Here is a 15415-nt window from a genome sequence, read left to right on the forward strand (position 1 = left end):
TTTATTTCCAGCAAGGACAGGGGAGCTAATCAAGTGTTGATTGGATAACAGGTGAAGTCAAAAATGAAACATTGGTAAAAAAAAAAATATATATATATAAAAGGCTGCAAAAAGATTAAGACTGGTTTTACCATCCAATGAGATGATGATGGTTTAGACCAATGGCCTAGTCAAAGTGCAGACCTAAATCCAAATAAGAACTAAAAACTGTGCTCAAATTTTTTTCTTCCACTTCATAGTTGCGCACTACTTCATGATGGTCTGAGACATTAATAAGTTTGTAATTACACAAGAGAAATTAGACAAGGAATAAGCAATGCAAGGAGTTCAAATGGTTTTTGTTCATTTTAATAAAAATGCAGAACATGTCTCTACTGACCTAATTAGATTCAAAAGTACCAATTAAAAAGATTAAATATGTTGCAAAGAATCAAGTTTGGAAATCATTTGAGATTTTCTGACAAACTAGAAAAATCAAATGTTCATATTTTGTTACACTTATTTCTTACTGAAATTCCACTTTTATTACTTTATAACAAAATCAGATACTTTTCTCCGTACAGCGGGGGCGGGGAGGAAGTCATTGGTTTTACACTCATCCATACACTGATGAAGATATTTCCTGCAATTATCATAAAACATGTCACACATTTGACCGTCTTCTTGTTTTGAAAAATAAGAGCTAATCACATGGAAGATAAAATGCCAAACTCCATTTGCATCAGGACATTCGTTGGACTCAACAGTTTACAGAGTAAAAATAAATAGGTCATAGTTTTGGAATATATCCGTATTAAAGACTTTTGAACTATTTGCAAAACAAAAACGTTTTCTAATTGCTGCTTTGTTTCTTTAACAAGTAAAAAAAAAAAGTTTCCTGACATGACATGAACATTTTAGACTAAATTTAAATCATTGAAAGTTTACAAGTCAAAGAAAGAAAATGTACAGTTTTTACACGTAAAAAAAAAAAAAAAAAATACAAACACAAACCACAACTGAAAGCTGACTTGTGATGGGGAACCCTAAAGCCATCGGTGCTTGTCCAATCCTGGGACCACAGTCCCGAAACGAAATCCATGCTGCGGATATGCGACGTCACACGGCTCAGCGGCGTCTGAAGGCGCGCGAGATTCTCCAGGCGTTCGGCTCTTCGTATCGATTGTACAGCGGCTCGAGGCGCTGCTGCTTCTTCTGCTTGCTGAGGCGAGTGGGATCGGAGACTTTGAAGAACGCGGGCGCGAATTCTACGAGCCAGCGCGGATCGATGGTGGTCACCTCCCTCATGTACTCCTTGGTGGTCAGCACCAGCTCATGGTACACGACCCTGCGAGAAAAAAAAAAGGCAGGATGTTAGACACCGACACCTTTAAATGCATTTTGTTTTCTGTATTCTAGAGACCTTTGATTGCTGTTCTCTGGATGTCTAAACATGTTAACAAAATAGAACATTTTCTTATAAATGTAGCCCCTTTCCATCGGGCATATACAAATGCACCTAGAGTTATTCAGAACCCAAGGCAAATTAGATTTATTGGCGATTTTGCAAGGCAAAACTACAAAAGATCTGCTTAGACAGTTGAATGAACGTAATATAACAGAAGTTTTTCTTAGTTCAACTCATAATCTTGCTTTCAGCGAGGGCTGCTGACTCAATGTGATTTCCCTCACTCCACTAAGCAGAATCCTTCACCACGGCAACCTTTTGCTCATTTTCTTTGGTCTCACACACACCTGATGCAACCAATAAAGGTCTTCATTGTTACATCAAGTATGCTTGAGAGGACTCTAAAACACATGGAGACATTTCAGAAATGACTGAAAGTCAAGAGGATTGTCCAAGACATTTACAGACACATTGAGGACTGGCAAACAAGGGAAGAAAAAGGCCCTGAATGTTCCTGAATAACTTATTGGAAGTACAGAATAAAGTTTAGAGTCATAGGAACTGTGGTGATGCCACCTGGTGGCAGAAAGAGGAAGTTATTAACCACTTCCATCAGATTCCTGACAGACGGTCAAACGCCTCCTGAGAAGGACCTGGAGGAAGACAAACAACACTAAATCCACTCCAATTTGCTCACAGCCCCCATAATAAGGTTGAGTGATTCTGTTCTGTTGAGAAACGAACGAGATCCGCTGCAGTGATGCTCCCTCCGGGGCAGCATTGGAAAGCTGGAGGGAAAGATTGATTCAAACAAGAAAAGGGAAATCCTGGAAGAAAATGTCAAAGATTAGACTCATCAAGCCTTCAAACAGGGCAACGATGCCAATCATATATCAAAATCATCAAAAGGTTCTAGCGCAGTCAGTTACCCGACATGAACTCTGTTGAAATCAAAACTATAAATTGGAAGCTTTCGCTAAACAACCCTGCCAGGAGCCAGTGTGTGGTTATGAATCAGGCTGCAGCAGCAGCAGGTCATAACAATGAAACGCTGCTGTTAGCCTCAAACAAGCTCGTCATGACTGCGACTGCAGTACTCATCACAGGCGACATCAGGGGGGAAAAGTTGTGAAGTTACTCGTGTTGAGCCACGAGTAACTTGTTGATGTTTTATTACAACTGTTAGTTTCTATATTTTGCCAATGAACCTAATCAAATCTTGCCGAGGGTGCCGAAGTGGCTGGTTCCCGTCCATGTGTAGCTTTTTTTTACCCTGAGTGTTCATAATGTAGGTGGAAAAAAATTAACTTAGAAAGACCTGCAGAGATGCTGATCACAAAAAGATCTAAATTATGCTAATTGGCATTAGCATAAATGGACACTTTGTTTCTACGGAGATCTAAGATGCGGTCGTACCATTCAGGCTGTCTGTTGAACAGGGCACTTGATGGGTGGATGTAAACAACTTGCTGGTCTATGAGGGTCCTGTAGCCCTCCTGGGGATCCTTCTTGGCAGCGTTCCTGAAGAAACCGCTGCAGATGGCCTTCTGGACCCGCACCGTGGCTTTGCCGCAAGACACCACGTCCAGTTTATGTCTGGAGGAGGAGAAAGACGTTCGATAAAACTCCCAATCGCACGGCCCAGCATTCTACCACTCGACAGCGAAGGCAAACCGAACCTGTCCATAATCCCCAGCATCTGTTTGCGGATATCCTGGGCTCGGCGCAGGGAGCGAGCCTGGATGAAGTTCTCGTAGCACCAGGGGTTGGAGAACTTGTTGTTCTTCCAGGAGTTGTAAACGGCCAGCAGAGTTAGGTGGTCGCCCTCAGGCTGGTGGAACTTTGCCTTCTTCTGGTCAGCCAGGGCCTGCTTGTCCTGCGGTCAGGAAAATCTTTATTGGGTTAACTGGATTCAAATATTTCACATGGAAAACTAGACAATGTAATGGGTGTAAGAGAAGGGTCAACAAAAGGATTTGCTTAGGGCTTTGCAAAGTATCAACAATTATTTTCACCTGAGCAAATAATTTTTTTTCAGAATCTCAATATGGGGGAAAAAAAAAAAAAGGGCTGAACTCGCATCCCAAATGTTTTAAGTGTGTGGGTACTGTACCTTTGGCCTGTAGAAGACGTTCTGAACAGACAACATTGAAACAATGGTCAGCATCTCTTCACTGCAGCCCAGGTGGACGGACATGATCAGCATCTTGCACAGCATGGGCTCCAGAGGAAACTCCGCCATCTGGAAGAAAGACAACGTGGCGCCAATGTTTCATTTAAACGATCAGCACTTTAAATGTTCGGAGGGACTGGTGTGTGTTCGCATCCTCACCCTTCTACCCAGGCGTGTGAGCAAGCCCTCGTCATCCAGAGCTCCCAGAGTGTAAAGCTGCTCCATGGCCGTGATCAGAGTCTCCATGGGAGGAGCATCCATGAAGTCAAAGGAGAGGAGGTCATTGATGCCCATGGCCTGGAGGAGGAAAAGAAATGCGGCGGAAAGATCAAAACTCAGCTAATAATAAACAGGTGTTTAAGATATGATTGGTGTAAAATAAAGACTTTGTTTAACCTTTAGCGACAGCACAGTGCTGGCCAAGTTAGTCCTCTGGATCTCAGGAACGTTGGTGGTCAGCATCTCATCTCTGTAGGCTCTCTCCGTGTACAGCCTGTAACATTTCCCAGGACCCGTCCTGCCGGCGCGCCCCGCCCTCTGCTTGGCCTGGGCCTGAAAGGGAAACGCATCGAACGAGGTTTGGCTTCAGCGTCCTGAATGACGGCAATCAGAAAACCTCACACGCGCCCGTTCAGAAAATCTCACCTGGGAGATGGGAGTCACCACCAGCTGATCGATGCCGGTCTTGGAGTTGTAGACCTTCTGCTTGACAAAGCCCGGGTCCACCACGTAGTAGATCCCGTCGATGGTCAGAGAGGTCTCCGCGATGTTGGTGGCAATGACAACCTGAAGAAGTGCGGGATTTATTTGCAAAGGATTCTATAAAGAAATAGTGTGCAAACGCCGTGCAACGATTTAAAGTCTTAATTGGCCTTTAATTTACTCGATTTTTTCTTGGTTCCCATTTCATACATTTCCATTTTAGGACCAGACAGAAAATATTCTGTTCATTTTTTTTCTTTTCTTTGTTAAACCACTTAACTCTAAACTACGAATCATTCTGATTTAAATCTCTCAAGTTCAAGTGATTAGAGAAGAAAAATGTGCAACAAGTTCTGAAGTCAGACGTTAAGTTTTTTTTTTTTTTTGTCACAAAAAAATCCAAATAAAATATATTGAAGTTTGTGTCTAATGTGACAAAACAAAAAGTTTTAGCTCAACATGAGTTTGTAAAACTATTTTAGCTTTGTTAATTTGATCATTTTACTTAAAAAAAAAAACAATTTCATGAGAACAAATAAATAGTGCATCTTTGTCCTAATTAAGAAAGAATAGAAATGATCAGACAACCTCAAAATGAAACATTTATGTCAAGGCAGACAGAAACATACATTTCAGGATTATTTATGCAAGAGTGAAAATAAACAAATGCTATCATAAGCTCTTATGTATATATTTAAATAACCATTCATGTTTTGCTTTGTTTTTTTAAAGGTACCTTTCTGCTTCCTGGGGGAGCTGGGTCAAAGATTCTGGTCTGCATCTCGCTGGGCAGAGCAGAATACACAGGGAGAATGATGAGTTCAGGGACATCGGGTCCAAGAGACTTCATCCTCTCGTAGAGAATCTCACAGGCGGTGTCAATCTCTTCCTGGCCGGTTAAAAAGACCAGGATGTCGCCTGCGCAGAAAGAGAATGCACAACGTTTACAGTGTGATATGAAAACGGGGGCAGTGAGTTCTTCCCCTCGCTCTCTCGTACCTGGAGGCTCGGTCAGATGGATCTGCATGACGGTTATGAGGCTGGCGTCCAGGTAGTCCGTCTCAGGTTCTTTGGTGTAAAGAACCTCCACTGGATACGTTCTGCCCGGGATGGTGAAGATGGGGGCCTCGTAGAAATACTGGGAGAACTTCACGGCGTCCAGCGTGGCCGAGGTTACGATCAGCTTCATGTCTGTGCGCTTCTGCACCGTCTAAAGTGAAACAAAATAATCAGAATCAAACGTTTCCACCTAGAAAGAAACCCTAAAGAACCGTGCTCTCCGGGCAGTTTACCTTCTTGAGGAGACCAAACAGCACATCGGTGTGGATGGTTCTCTCGTGAGCTTCGTCCAGCATGATTATGGCGTACTGGCCCAACTCGGAGTCGATCAAACACTCCCTCAGCAGCATACCGTCTGTCATGTACTTGATCACCGTCTCGGGGCTGGTGCAGTCCTCGAATCGGATGGTGTAACCCACCTGCAGGAAGCAAACGGAACCTCTAGATATTAAGCCAGAGATGCCTACAACATAATGAGAAACATGTACTGTAGGGAGCAGCAAGTTACCTCCTGTCCCAGACAGCAACCGTACTCCTCAGAGACTCGCTTGGCCACCGACATGGCGGCGACACGTCGTGGCTGCGTACAGCCGATCTTGCCCCGGGTGGTGTAACCCGCCTCCGCCAGGTACTGAGTGATCTGGGTGGTCTTCCCGGAGCCCGTCTCTCCGATGACGATCAGGATCTGGTTGTCGTGAACAGCCTGTGGTGGAGCGACACGGAGATGTTGTTACGGGAATCCCAGCTGGTTTTATGTTCAACCAAAGAACCGAAACAAACCCAGTAAGTGGAAACGGACCCAAATCATCCAGCTCAGAGCTTGATTAGTCCGGCTAACCCTGATAATTCATTTAAGTACTACTAGGTCAAACAGACAACAGCAATAGATGTTGCTGAATCAAGAAGTAAATATTATTCAGTGTCAATTAGGTGCTGAAAAACAAATTCAGAGGAAGAACAGGGCCAGCAGCCATTTAAAAAGGAAATTATTTTCTACAAAATATTTGTAAAACTAATTGTGTCTACATGTTAGGAAATCTTAAATATGCTTTTGTTATTGGACACAAAAATAGCAAAGTCTCTAATAACAAAACAATCTCTGAACCATTATTTTCTACAACAGTTTAAGATTCATTCATGCAAGAATGAAAGTAGATTAGAAGGAATTTCAGTTTCCACTTTTTTTTTTTTTTTGCTGTGGTGGAACTTTTTGGTTCTGGAAATGTCTGAAAGTTTACTGAAATCCTCTCTGCTCTGACAGATTATTAACGACCGCTCACAGGAAGAATAAACACAGAGCAGACTGGATCCGTTATCTGGATCAGATCCAAAACTCAATTCATTCTCAGATCGGCTATTGAGCCCAGGCCGGCAATCCGCCCACCAGTCCAGACAGCGTGGTCCGTGTGACTGGACGTCATATCTCGACTGACAGTAATATCAGAATGAATAGATCTATTTTATTAGATATGGCCCATTACTTAAATTTTAAATATAATGATGGAACCAATTATGGAAGCCTGGCGTTACTGAACAGAACAAAGACCACTCTGCTGCTTAATGTCACTTTCCTTTGAGATATTTCAGTGCTGAGAAAAAAAAATAAAGAAAAACAGAAGATGGACAAGAAGCATTATGTGAAAACATTTGCAACAGTAGCAATCATCTTAAAACTGTTACAGTAAAACCAGAGCTGTAGAGAAAGATCAGAAACCAATATTCTGGTTATTTCATCTCTAAGTTAGTGAACAGCTGAGCACCTGAATGAGCTGCTCCTTTAGTTTATAGATGGGCAGACTCTCCCTCTGCTCCAAGATGGAGAGCTGGGTCTTCTTTCCGTACGAGGCCTTGTTCCCTCCAAAAGCATGTTTCTTCCATTCTGGAATGTCATTGGGCATCATTCCGATTCCCCTCATGTTAGCAGCGATCTGCCTGCCGTCCACTGCGGGAGAGGATTTATGCGTTTGTTACGGACAACTTTAAACACGGCAACTAAAACCATGACACATCAGACGGATCCCAGCTGGCTCGAAAGGGTCACAAAAGGGACGATGAACAGAAATAAACTGTAACATACGGGAGCCAAATAGGGGCTGCAGGAAGTTAGACGGGACAAAACCAAAGAATATCTACTTCCAAAAACCTTTTTTTAATCTTGTTCTTTAAGTTCTAATTTAAAGATGACTTCAGTAACAATCTGTGCATCCTGGAAATGGCTTAATGTGGATATCTGAGGGATTCCTAACCGTCTGGCAGCGGGTCGACCCAATGTTTGTTCAGCCCCATGGGGATGGAGTCCATCTCTGCCTCTCGGGCCGCCTGCTTCAGCTCCCGCCTCTCCTTAGCCAGAGCGCTTTGCATCATGGCCGCCTGCGACAGCGAGCCGTCTGGATTCTGGGAACAGAGAAGGAACGTCAAATCACAGAAAAACGTTACCCGATAAATCCAAACGTAAGTGTCTTGAGGAAACGCCACGTCACAAACTGCACGAAATGAGCAGTAAATGAGCCCTTCAGTTATTCGGCGAATAAAAAGACGACCCATGCTGAACGATGAGCACCTTGACGATCTTGACGGGGCTCATGTCCATGCTCTGTTTGGTGTGTCCCCTCAAAAACGGTGGTTCCTCTTCAACCAGCTCGATCTCCAGGTCCTCATCTGTCGACGGCGTCAGGAAAGTCACATAAGTTTCTTAACAACATTGTTTTGCTGAGTTCGAATGTGCTACAATTCTAGCAAATTAATTCAGAAACATTAGATGATGTGCTAGTAATTTAGGGGATAATAAATAATAACTGGTGACACTGCACAACAAATGATGTGCTTAGAAATGCATTCAGTTCTCTTCTCACGCTAAATGTGATTATGAGAACCAGAATTTTTTTTTTCTCTCTAAATTTCTTTAGTTAGATGAGAAAAAAATAATAATAATAATAATAAGCTTAGATTATTTTTTTTACATCTGATATTCTTTTGTCAAGTATATTTATTGTGTGAGAATGAAGGAATAAAAAAAAATTCTGTTACCCTCTTCATCGTCCACCTTAGGGAGGATTCCCGTCTCGTCGTCGAAATCTGGAAATTCTTCTTTGGACAAGACGTTTGCAGCAATCATCTAAGCACAGGAAAGCCACAGGAACGACGTGACAAAATGCTCTCCACATCAAACAGGTTCAATTCAAGCTTCATGTCATTTTACAGTTAGGCATATAAATCTATTAAAATAACAACAGTTCAGGAATAGTTAGGACATAAAATAGAAAATATAATTTCTAGCATTAGCTGCAGATTACTTACTAAATTAAATTGCGAAAAGCATCTGGGTTTTCCTCCAGTATTGGTGCCGCTTCATAAAACACTCATCTGTTCATCCGTTAACCCCAGCACGCTTTTTCACTTTTTTTCTTTTTATCTACAAAAACCTCTTCCCAAGTGAGCCGCAGAGTCCTGACCTGTTTGATCTCCCACTTCTCCGGGTCAGAGATCTTGGTGAGCCTCTTGCGCTCCAGCGTGTCGTCCTGCTCCAGCTCGGGGGCGTGGCCCAGGTTCAGGTTGCTAGGCCTGTCGGGGTTCCTCATGGAGACGTCCTCGCCTCCTTCTGGGCCCATATTCCTTCTCCGGTTGGGGTTTAGATCTTCTCCTGTGTCCTGGTCCACATCCTGGCAGGATAAATAATAACAACGAGGCAAGCTGGTAACAAAGTTTATCGCTCACTCTAATGTGTCAGCATCTTCAATTCACAATCTTAATATCCAATTACAGACTGATGTTTTTTAAAGCTCAACACCAGATTATTATTTTTTTTTTCATAATTATGCATGTATTTTCGTACACAGTGACAGCTTTTGTTCTTACCTTCATACTGAGGCTCGTCTTGGAGCCGGTGAACGACAGCACCTTTACTTTCACTCGCTGGCCCTTGCTGACGACGTCCGCCACGTTCGCGACGCGACCCTCCCTGCGCAGCTCAGAAATGTGGACCAAACCCTCCCATCGTTTTCTAAACTCCAAGAAAACAAACGAAGAATGAGTTCAGACGGAGTGAAATTAAGCAGATTGAAGCTTTTACTTATTGGTCGTTTTTAGTAAGTAATCTTTGGTGCCGGCTTCTTTCATGCTGACCTTAGTCCCTCCAGCTGAACAAAGCATCCAAACTGCATGATGCTGGTCACTTTGCCGTTGTAAATGTCGCCAACAGAAGGCTCCTCGGGAGGAGGCCGGTCCACGTGTTTGTCTTTCCAGCGATCAGAGTCTTTATCCAGGTCTTTCCTGGGGCTGGGTGAACGATCAGACCAGCGGGAAGACTTGTCCTTTCTTTTACCACGATCTCTGTCCCGATCTCTGTCTCTGTCCCGATCTCTTTCCCTGTGCCGGTCACGGTCCCGGGAGCGAGATCTGGATCTGGAACGTGATCGGGAATGGTGCCGCCTCTTCCTGTCTCCTCCCCGGTCCCTGTCTCTGTCTCTGTCCCGGTCTCTGTCTCTGTGCCTCTCTCGTTCTCTACTTCGGCTGCGATGCCTGCTTTTTTCTGATCTGAGGGAGGAAAAGGGAAAATCCAGATCAAAGCAACCGTAACAACTTTGTTCTTCCATTTTAGCAAAACCAGAACTTTGAAAAAGTTTCGTTCTTGTTTCCTGTAGTTGCAACTAAATGCGTCTTACTTGCTCTTGCTGACTTTGGAGTCCGCCCCGCTGACACTGGGCATAAACATCTCTAGTTCTTTCATCGCATCAGCAGCGACTTTTACATCGTCTTCATCCAGAATCCGCTACAAAGTTTAAACGAAAACAGATTTAGATTTTCAGACTTAGCAGGGTTTCCCCCAGTGTATTATAGGCCTGGCGGCCCGCCATGCTTTACTAGCGCCACCGCCAGGCTAAACCTTTCTTGTTTATTTTTTTCATCTGAAAAACTCGTCCAGAAACTCGACCAACCAAAATAGTTTGTGTGTCCCCTTATACAGCAGTTCACTGACGATGTTTTCCCATAACATATAATTACCCAGTGATATTTTTACTTTTATTGTCAACTTAACATCTTTTAATACAAAAACACGGTGGACCGCCAGTGGACCGCCTCGGCGCCCTGACCACCGGGCTTAGAAAGTTTTCTGGGGGAAACCCTGCTTAGGATAATATTTGTTTTTCTGACATCTTTGGAAAATATAATTCATCTTTGGTGAATACATTGGCTAAAATAAAAAAAAATTCCTCTGTTTTCCAAATAACGTGCATACATATAAAAAAAAAAAAAACTACAATAGGAAAAAAAATTTTACTACAAATTTTTAGTTCAAAAACACTATAGAATCATTACACACAGTGGGATATTTGTCAAGAATTTATATCATTATTTTGATTATTATATTTTGCAGCTAATAACTTTCAGCTACTTCTAAGCTCCTTCCATCCATTCAACTTTAAAGCAATGTGCTTGGATAAAGAACTTAGTGAACAGTCAGCTTTTTTAGCAATAATTTAGGTCAGAAGTTTTCTGCTTGAATGTGTAGATATTTTACTTCAATTGACTTATGTAGCATTGAAACTTTGAGAAATTAAAAAAAAAAGTTAGCTGCAAGTCATTCTCGTAAATAATTAAACAAAAGAACGCTAGAAACATATCAATCCTTCATTTTTGAAATTGGATTGCTGAATAACAAAATTATGGCTCAGACTAGTTGAACTGTAAAAAAAAAAAGAAAGAAAAGAAATTAAAAGCAACACTTTCATTCAGAGATAATTCTGTTTCTATGAAAATGTATAAAGAAATGGGGACAGTGATGCAAGAAACACAAATGTGAGCTTTGAGTACCTTTGGTGATGGATCGTTGGGTTTACACAGAGCAGGAAACAGCTCCTTCAACCTGTCTTTCTCACTTTTTGGCTTGATTGAAACATCAGAGGCTGTAGGGTCAAGAAATAAAGAAACCTTTAATTGGGAGGCCTTTTAATTCAAACAAGTGATAGGTTTACTAGACATGTTCAGACTTACCTTTACTTGTCGATGCCTTAGAAGGAGGTCGCATCGTCTGGATGAGTCTGAGCAAGTTGCCGATGAGAGAATCCTGCAAGTTAAACGCAAGAAAGCAGGGTTAGTGACATTAATGAACCGTTTAGGCAACAATATCTTACTTTGGCTAATAATTCCGCGATCTGCTGACTTACAGTGAATTCGGCTCCATTTTCGAGCAAAAGTGCTTTGAATCCATCGAAGCTCGGCTGTTTTTCAGCAAGACTGATGACAAACTCGGCTAGGACAGTGAAGCAAAAGACAATAACGTTAGACTGGACTTAGTGTTCACATAAACCAGTGTCAAGGGTGTCGGGAAAATAAGGCAAAAGAACGGGTTGTAAAAGCTAACAGAGAAGCTAGCTGGTCTAGGTTACGAACTGGGTAGAAAGTTAAAAACACACACCTAAATCTTTGTCATTAATTCCCAGATGGTTGTCGAGCTCCGTGCAGACCTTCGACACCAAGGACAAATATTCCAGCTGCGATAACTCGTCAACTCCGCCGTCTGCCATTTTCCACGAGTCTTGTTTTTGTTCAACAAACGTTGACGACGGCAGACATATTGGATGTAAAAGCAATTTCCTTTTCCGTTTCAACCGGAAACACATTTCTTGCGCTACCCACTGATGACCACATGATGGCGGCAAAGACGTAAAATAACATAAATGGCACTGTATCCTCTACGAAGAGCTGTATGTCCTAAGTGTAACCATGCCCTTTTTTAATGGGGTTTTCACCTGTGACCCAGTTAAAGCTGGACTGTGGGGTGACCTTGTAGTGTGGTAAAATAAAAAAACCTTAAAATCTGTCTTGTAAACAAATTATTTCACCTGAGGTTCTGGATCTTTGCAGCTCCTCCAGACGCACAATAGGTCCCAACGCTGCTTTTCTGATTAATGCTGTCAGTTTAGCTGGACAGCTATGTCTCAGTAGGTGTGGAAAAACAAAACAAACTCGAGAAAATTAGTTCAGAAGATAATTAAAATGTTTGAATTTGTCATGTCTGACTGCTCTTTGGAAATTAGTCACAGCATCTAAAGCAGCTATAGGTAATATTTATAATGATCCAGCTCACACTCATTTGTCTGAAGCACACAAAGTTGCAAAAGCTGCTCCTTATTTTGTTATTAGCCCAACAATGGAAGGGGAAAAAAACTCAAGAATCAATTGGACCTTGATTTTTTTTTCTTGTCAATACTAAATGTGATTTTTTTTAATTTATTTGTTTGTTAAGGGAAGGGTAGAGAGGAGATATTTTCTGACTTGATGAGTATAAGCACCAGCAAGCTAAAGTCAAATGAATCGTTTAGACCTATTCAGGAAAGCTTTCTTTCTTTCTCATGACCTTGAGTGATAAAAGTACAGATCGTTAAAGTTCACGAGTCTGAACTCTTAATGGAAGTAATCACACAGCACTGTTGGCCAGCAGATACAAAGTGGGCTCTGGCACAGTTGTGCCCCATTTTAGCCAATGCTAAGGCTATCACACATAGCTTCTGCAATATTGATTGCTGAATAGTGAACAATCAGAGAAGCTGCCAAAAGAGGGGCTTTTGGAATATAGGCCTTTTGTAAAGCCTATTCCAAAAAAATAAAAATAAAAATAGCTCAGTATTTCCAAACAGTGTTATACATCTTTGTTACAGTTTTTTAAAAGGGGTTGGGAAATAATCTCCTCCATCCATTTGCTATATACCCCATGGGACAGATGTTGTACATACCAAACTTTGGCAGATAATTTTGAGAAGGATACAACAAAAGTTGATGGAAGTAGAGAAATAACTTTCTTCGTTTGAACTGGTAGAGAAAAGAAAATCTTGGAAACCTCAATACATATTTTAACGTTATGACGTAGAGTGTTTGTGTACTTCCAAAGACATGGATATATTTGGATAAAAGGCGTTGTGTTTAAAATCCAGAGCACCAGATTTTATCCATGACTTAACTGCCCAACATCCTTAAGTTCAAGCTCAATAAACATGCCCCTGAAAGGTGTTTGTGTGAAGGCAAATCTCCAATATTGTGTTTGATAATTTATACCCACGCGGGAAGCTTCCAACGGTCATCTCAAGTACGATCCAGGTTCCCCATTTATATAAAGCAATTCTTTCAAAGAACTAGTTTATATCAAACTATGAAAATGATTGATGAGAAACACAGGCTTTACTTAACACCAGAATTTACTTAAAAAACTGTAAAAGGCTTTTTTTATTGCTGTTTAATCTTTAAAAATGGATCAATCCTTGAAATCACAAGCACTTACCTCACTAACTTTTTCCCCCTCTGTTTCTTTACCTTGGCCAGCACACAAAGTGTCATTGAAGGCAGTCATGATTCACAGTTTTGCACTCGCTAACACGTTTATCTCCCTTCAATTCCTAGGAGGAATTTACCGAAATGTAGCTCAGTAAATCAAGAGTTCTTGTATCGCTTCATATGGGTTGTCAGGGTCATAATACTGCGGGATGTGTCTGAAGCAGAAAGCAGACACGCTTTCTCCCTTCTTTCAGAGATAAGCAGGCGTACAATATCACTCAGTCAGTCATTTGGATTTGAAACATACATCTTAACAGGGTGCTCTGTGGAAACTTGCCGCAATGCACCTCTTGTGATCTTCCTCTTGGAACGAGTTTACTTATTAATAAATTCAACATGGCAAGAATGTTTCGTAATCAGGAGGATAGTACATCCTGATAACCTTAAACTATTTGAGATTTTAAGGAGAACACAAGGCGTAAGTTCAGGACAAATTAGTGTTTCTTCACTTTGCATTTGTCAGATTTCAGCTCTGTATTTATCCCATGCACCCCAAGCGTTATTTTGAGTGTATTTTCACTTTAGGATTACTGTAAACTCCCGCTCCCTTTATTTAGACTTTAATCTGTTGCTCAAGGATTCTCCAATCTTCTGCAAAAACTTTGGTGAGAGTGACTTTTGCAACTCACTCCAGTTCTATCTAACACAAGAGCATTAAAAATGGTTTATCATGGACTGTGGTTAAAATGGATCCCAGTAGTGTTGGATGGATTTACCTTGAAAGGACAGAGCTTTGAAAGAAACACACTTTCTCACTACGGTATTGGCATAAATACAGCATGATGCTTGATTATTATTATTAAAACTCTCAAAGGGAAAATTAGGCATTTAAAATTAAACCTGAGATGTTTAGCAGGAATTAACAAGCTCAGTGCGTAACAGGTGTATAATGGCTTAGTTAAGCTTCATCTCCAAGGCAACAGCATCTTTCACAAAGCCTTTCTGTCTGAAAACGGCAAATGCAAGCTTTTTCTGGGCTCCTTCTGGCAATTCATCAATGTAGAACTTCAGCTCTGTTTTATGTTGCATGCAAGTTGTTATTGACAATAATTACACCCCAAGCTGGTTACCGTTTTATTCAATACAATTTCTATGATTTAGAAAGTTTCTCTGTAATTGTATGCCTCGGTCATTAGTTAGCCTGTCTAATTGTATGAAGAATGTTGAAACTTTAGGTTTCTTTTAGTCAGAAAATGTTTAAAAATTAGGGTATACTATCACTATTTGTTCAACTTGACGCATCTCCCTCATTAACTTAAATCAATTTCTGATTGTTTCCTCTCAGGGTAGATCCAGGCAAGTCTGATCACTTGAATTTGTCTTTCACTTTTATTTCTCTTCTCAGTTGTAATGTCTTCCGACCTCCAAGGGACAGAGAAGATTTTGATAAGCATTACAAAATGAGAACATGATGACGTATGAATCGGCAACAGGGAGAGTAGACCTGGACATGGTGAACGTCAATGAGTATTCAGAAACTGGAATAATTTGATTTTCTTTTTCAGCTGCATTATGTACTAGTTTTCACATTGTTTTTAATGATCTTTAGTTGAACTGTGGATTTTAATATTATTTGAAGTTATTAGGGGCCTAAGTTTTAAATGATGTGCACGGAGATAAAAGAAAATATCGGGGTGATAGCAAGAAAGTCTTCCAATGTCAATGACTAGGAGCTCATCACCAATTAAAATACTAGTGGAAACACACGGAAAGACAGTTGTTTAATCTACTGCCAGTAAAGATTTTTACATTGATTATTGAGAAGG

General features: G+C 41.2%; 1 protein-coding gene across 1 annotated transcript; it reads right to left on the bottom strand.

Annotated features, from left to right (window-relative positions):
- Window positions 1-332: 332 nt before the first annotated feature.
- Window positions 333-11921, bottom strand: dhx8 (DEAH (Asp-Glu-Ala-His) box polypeptide 8). The gene is made up of 23 exons (XM_008437396.3): window positions 11737-11921; window positions 11486-11571; window positions 11313-11385; window positions 11133-11224; window positions 9983-10089; window positions 9444-9854; window positions 9177-9321; window positions 8774-8980; window positions 8349-8436; window positions 7882-7979; window positions 7568-7715; window positions 7082-7263; window positions 5830-6024; window positions 5555-5740; window positions 5262-5472; window positions 4999-5180; window positions 4206-4346; window positions 3957-4112; window positions 3720-3857; window positions 3501-3629; window positions 3067-3263; window positions 2804-2983; window positions 333-1327 (listed from the first exon to the last, which is right to left on the bottom strand). Exons 1-23 carry the CDS (start codon window positions 11843-11845, stop codon window positions 1108-1110), a joined length of 3681 nt encoding a protein of 1226 aa, XP_008435618.2. The 5' UTR covers window positions 11846-11921; the 3' UTR covers window positions 333-1107.
- Between the last annotated feature and the right edge of the window lie 3494 nt (window positions 11922-15415).

The sequence above is a fragment of the Poecilia reticulata genome, chromosome 19 (assembly GCF_904066995.2).
Source record: "Poecilia reticulata chromosome 19, P_reticulata-male-v2, whole genome shotgun sequence".
NCBI classification, from domain to species: domain Eukaryota; kingdom Metazoa; phylum Chordata; class Actinopteri; order Cyprinodontiformes; family Poeciliidae; genus Poecilia; species Poecilia reticulata.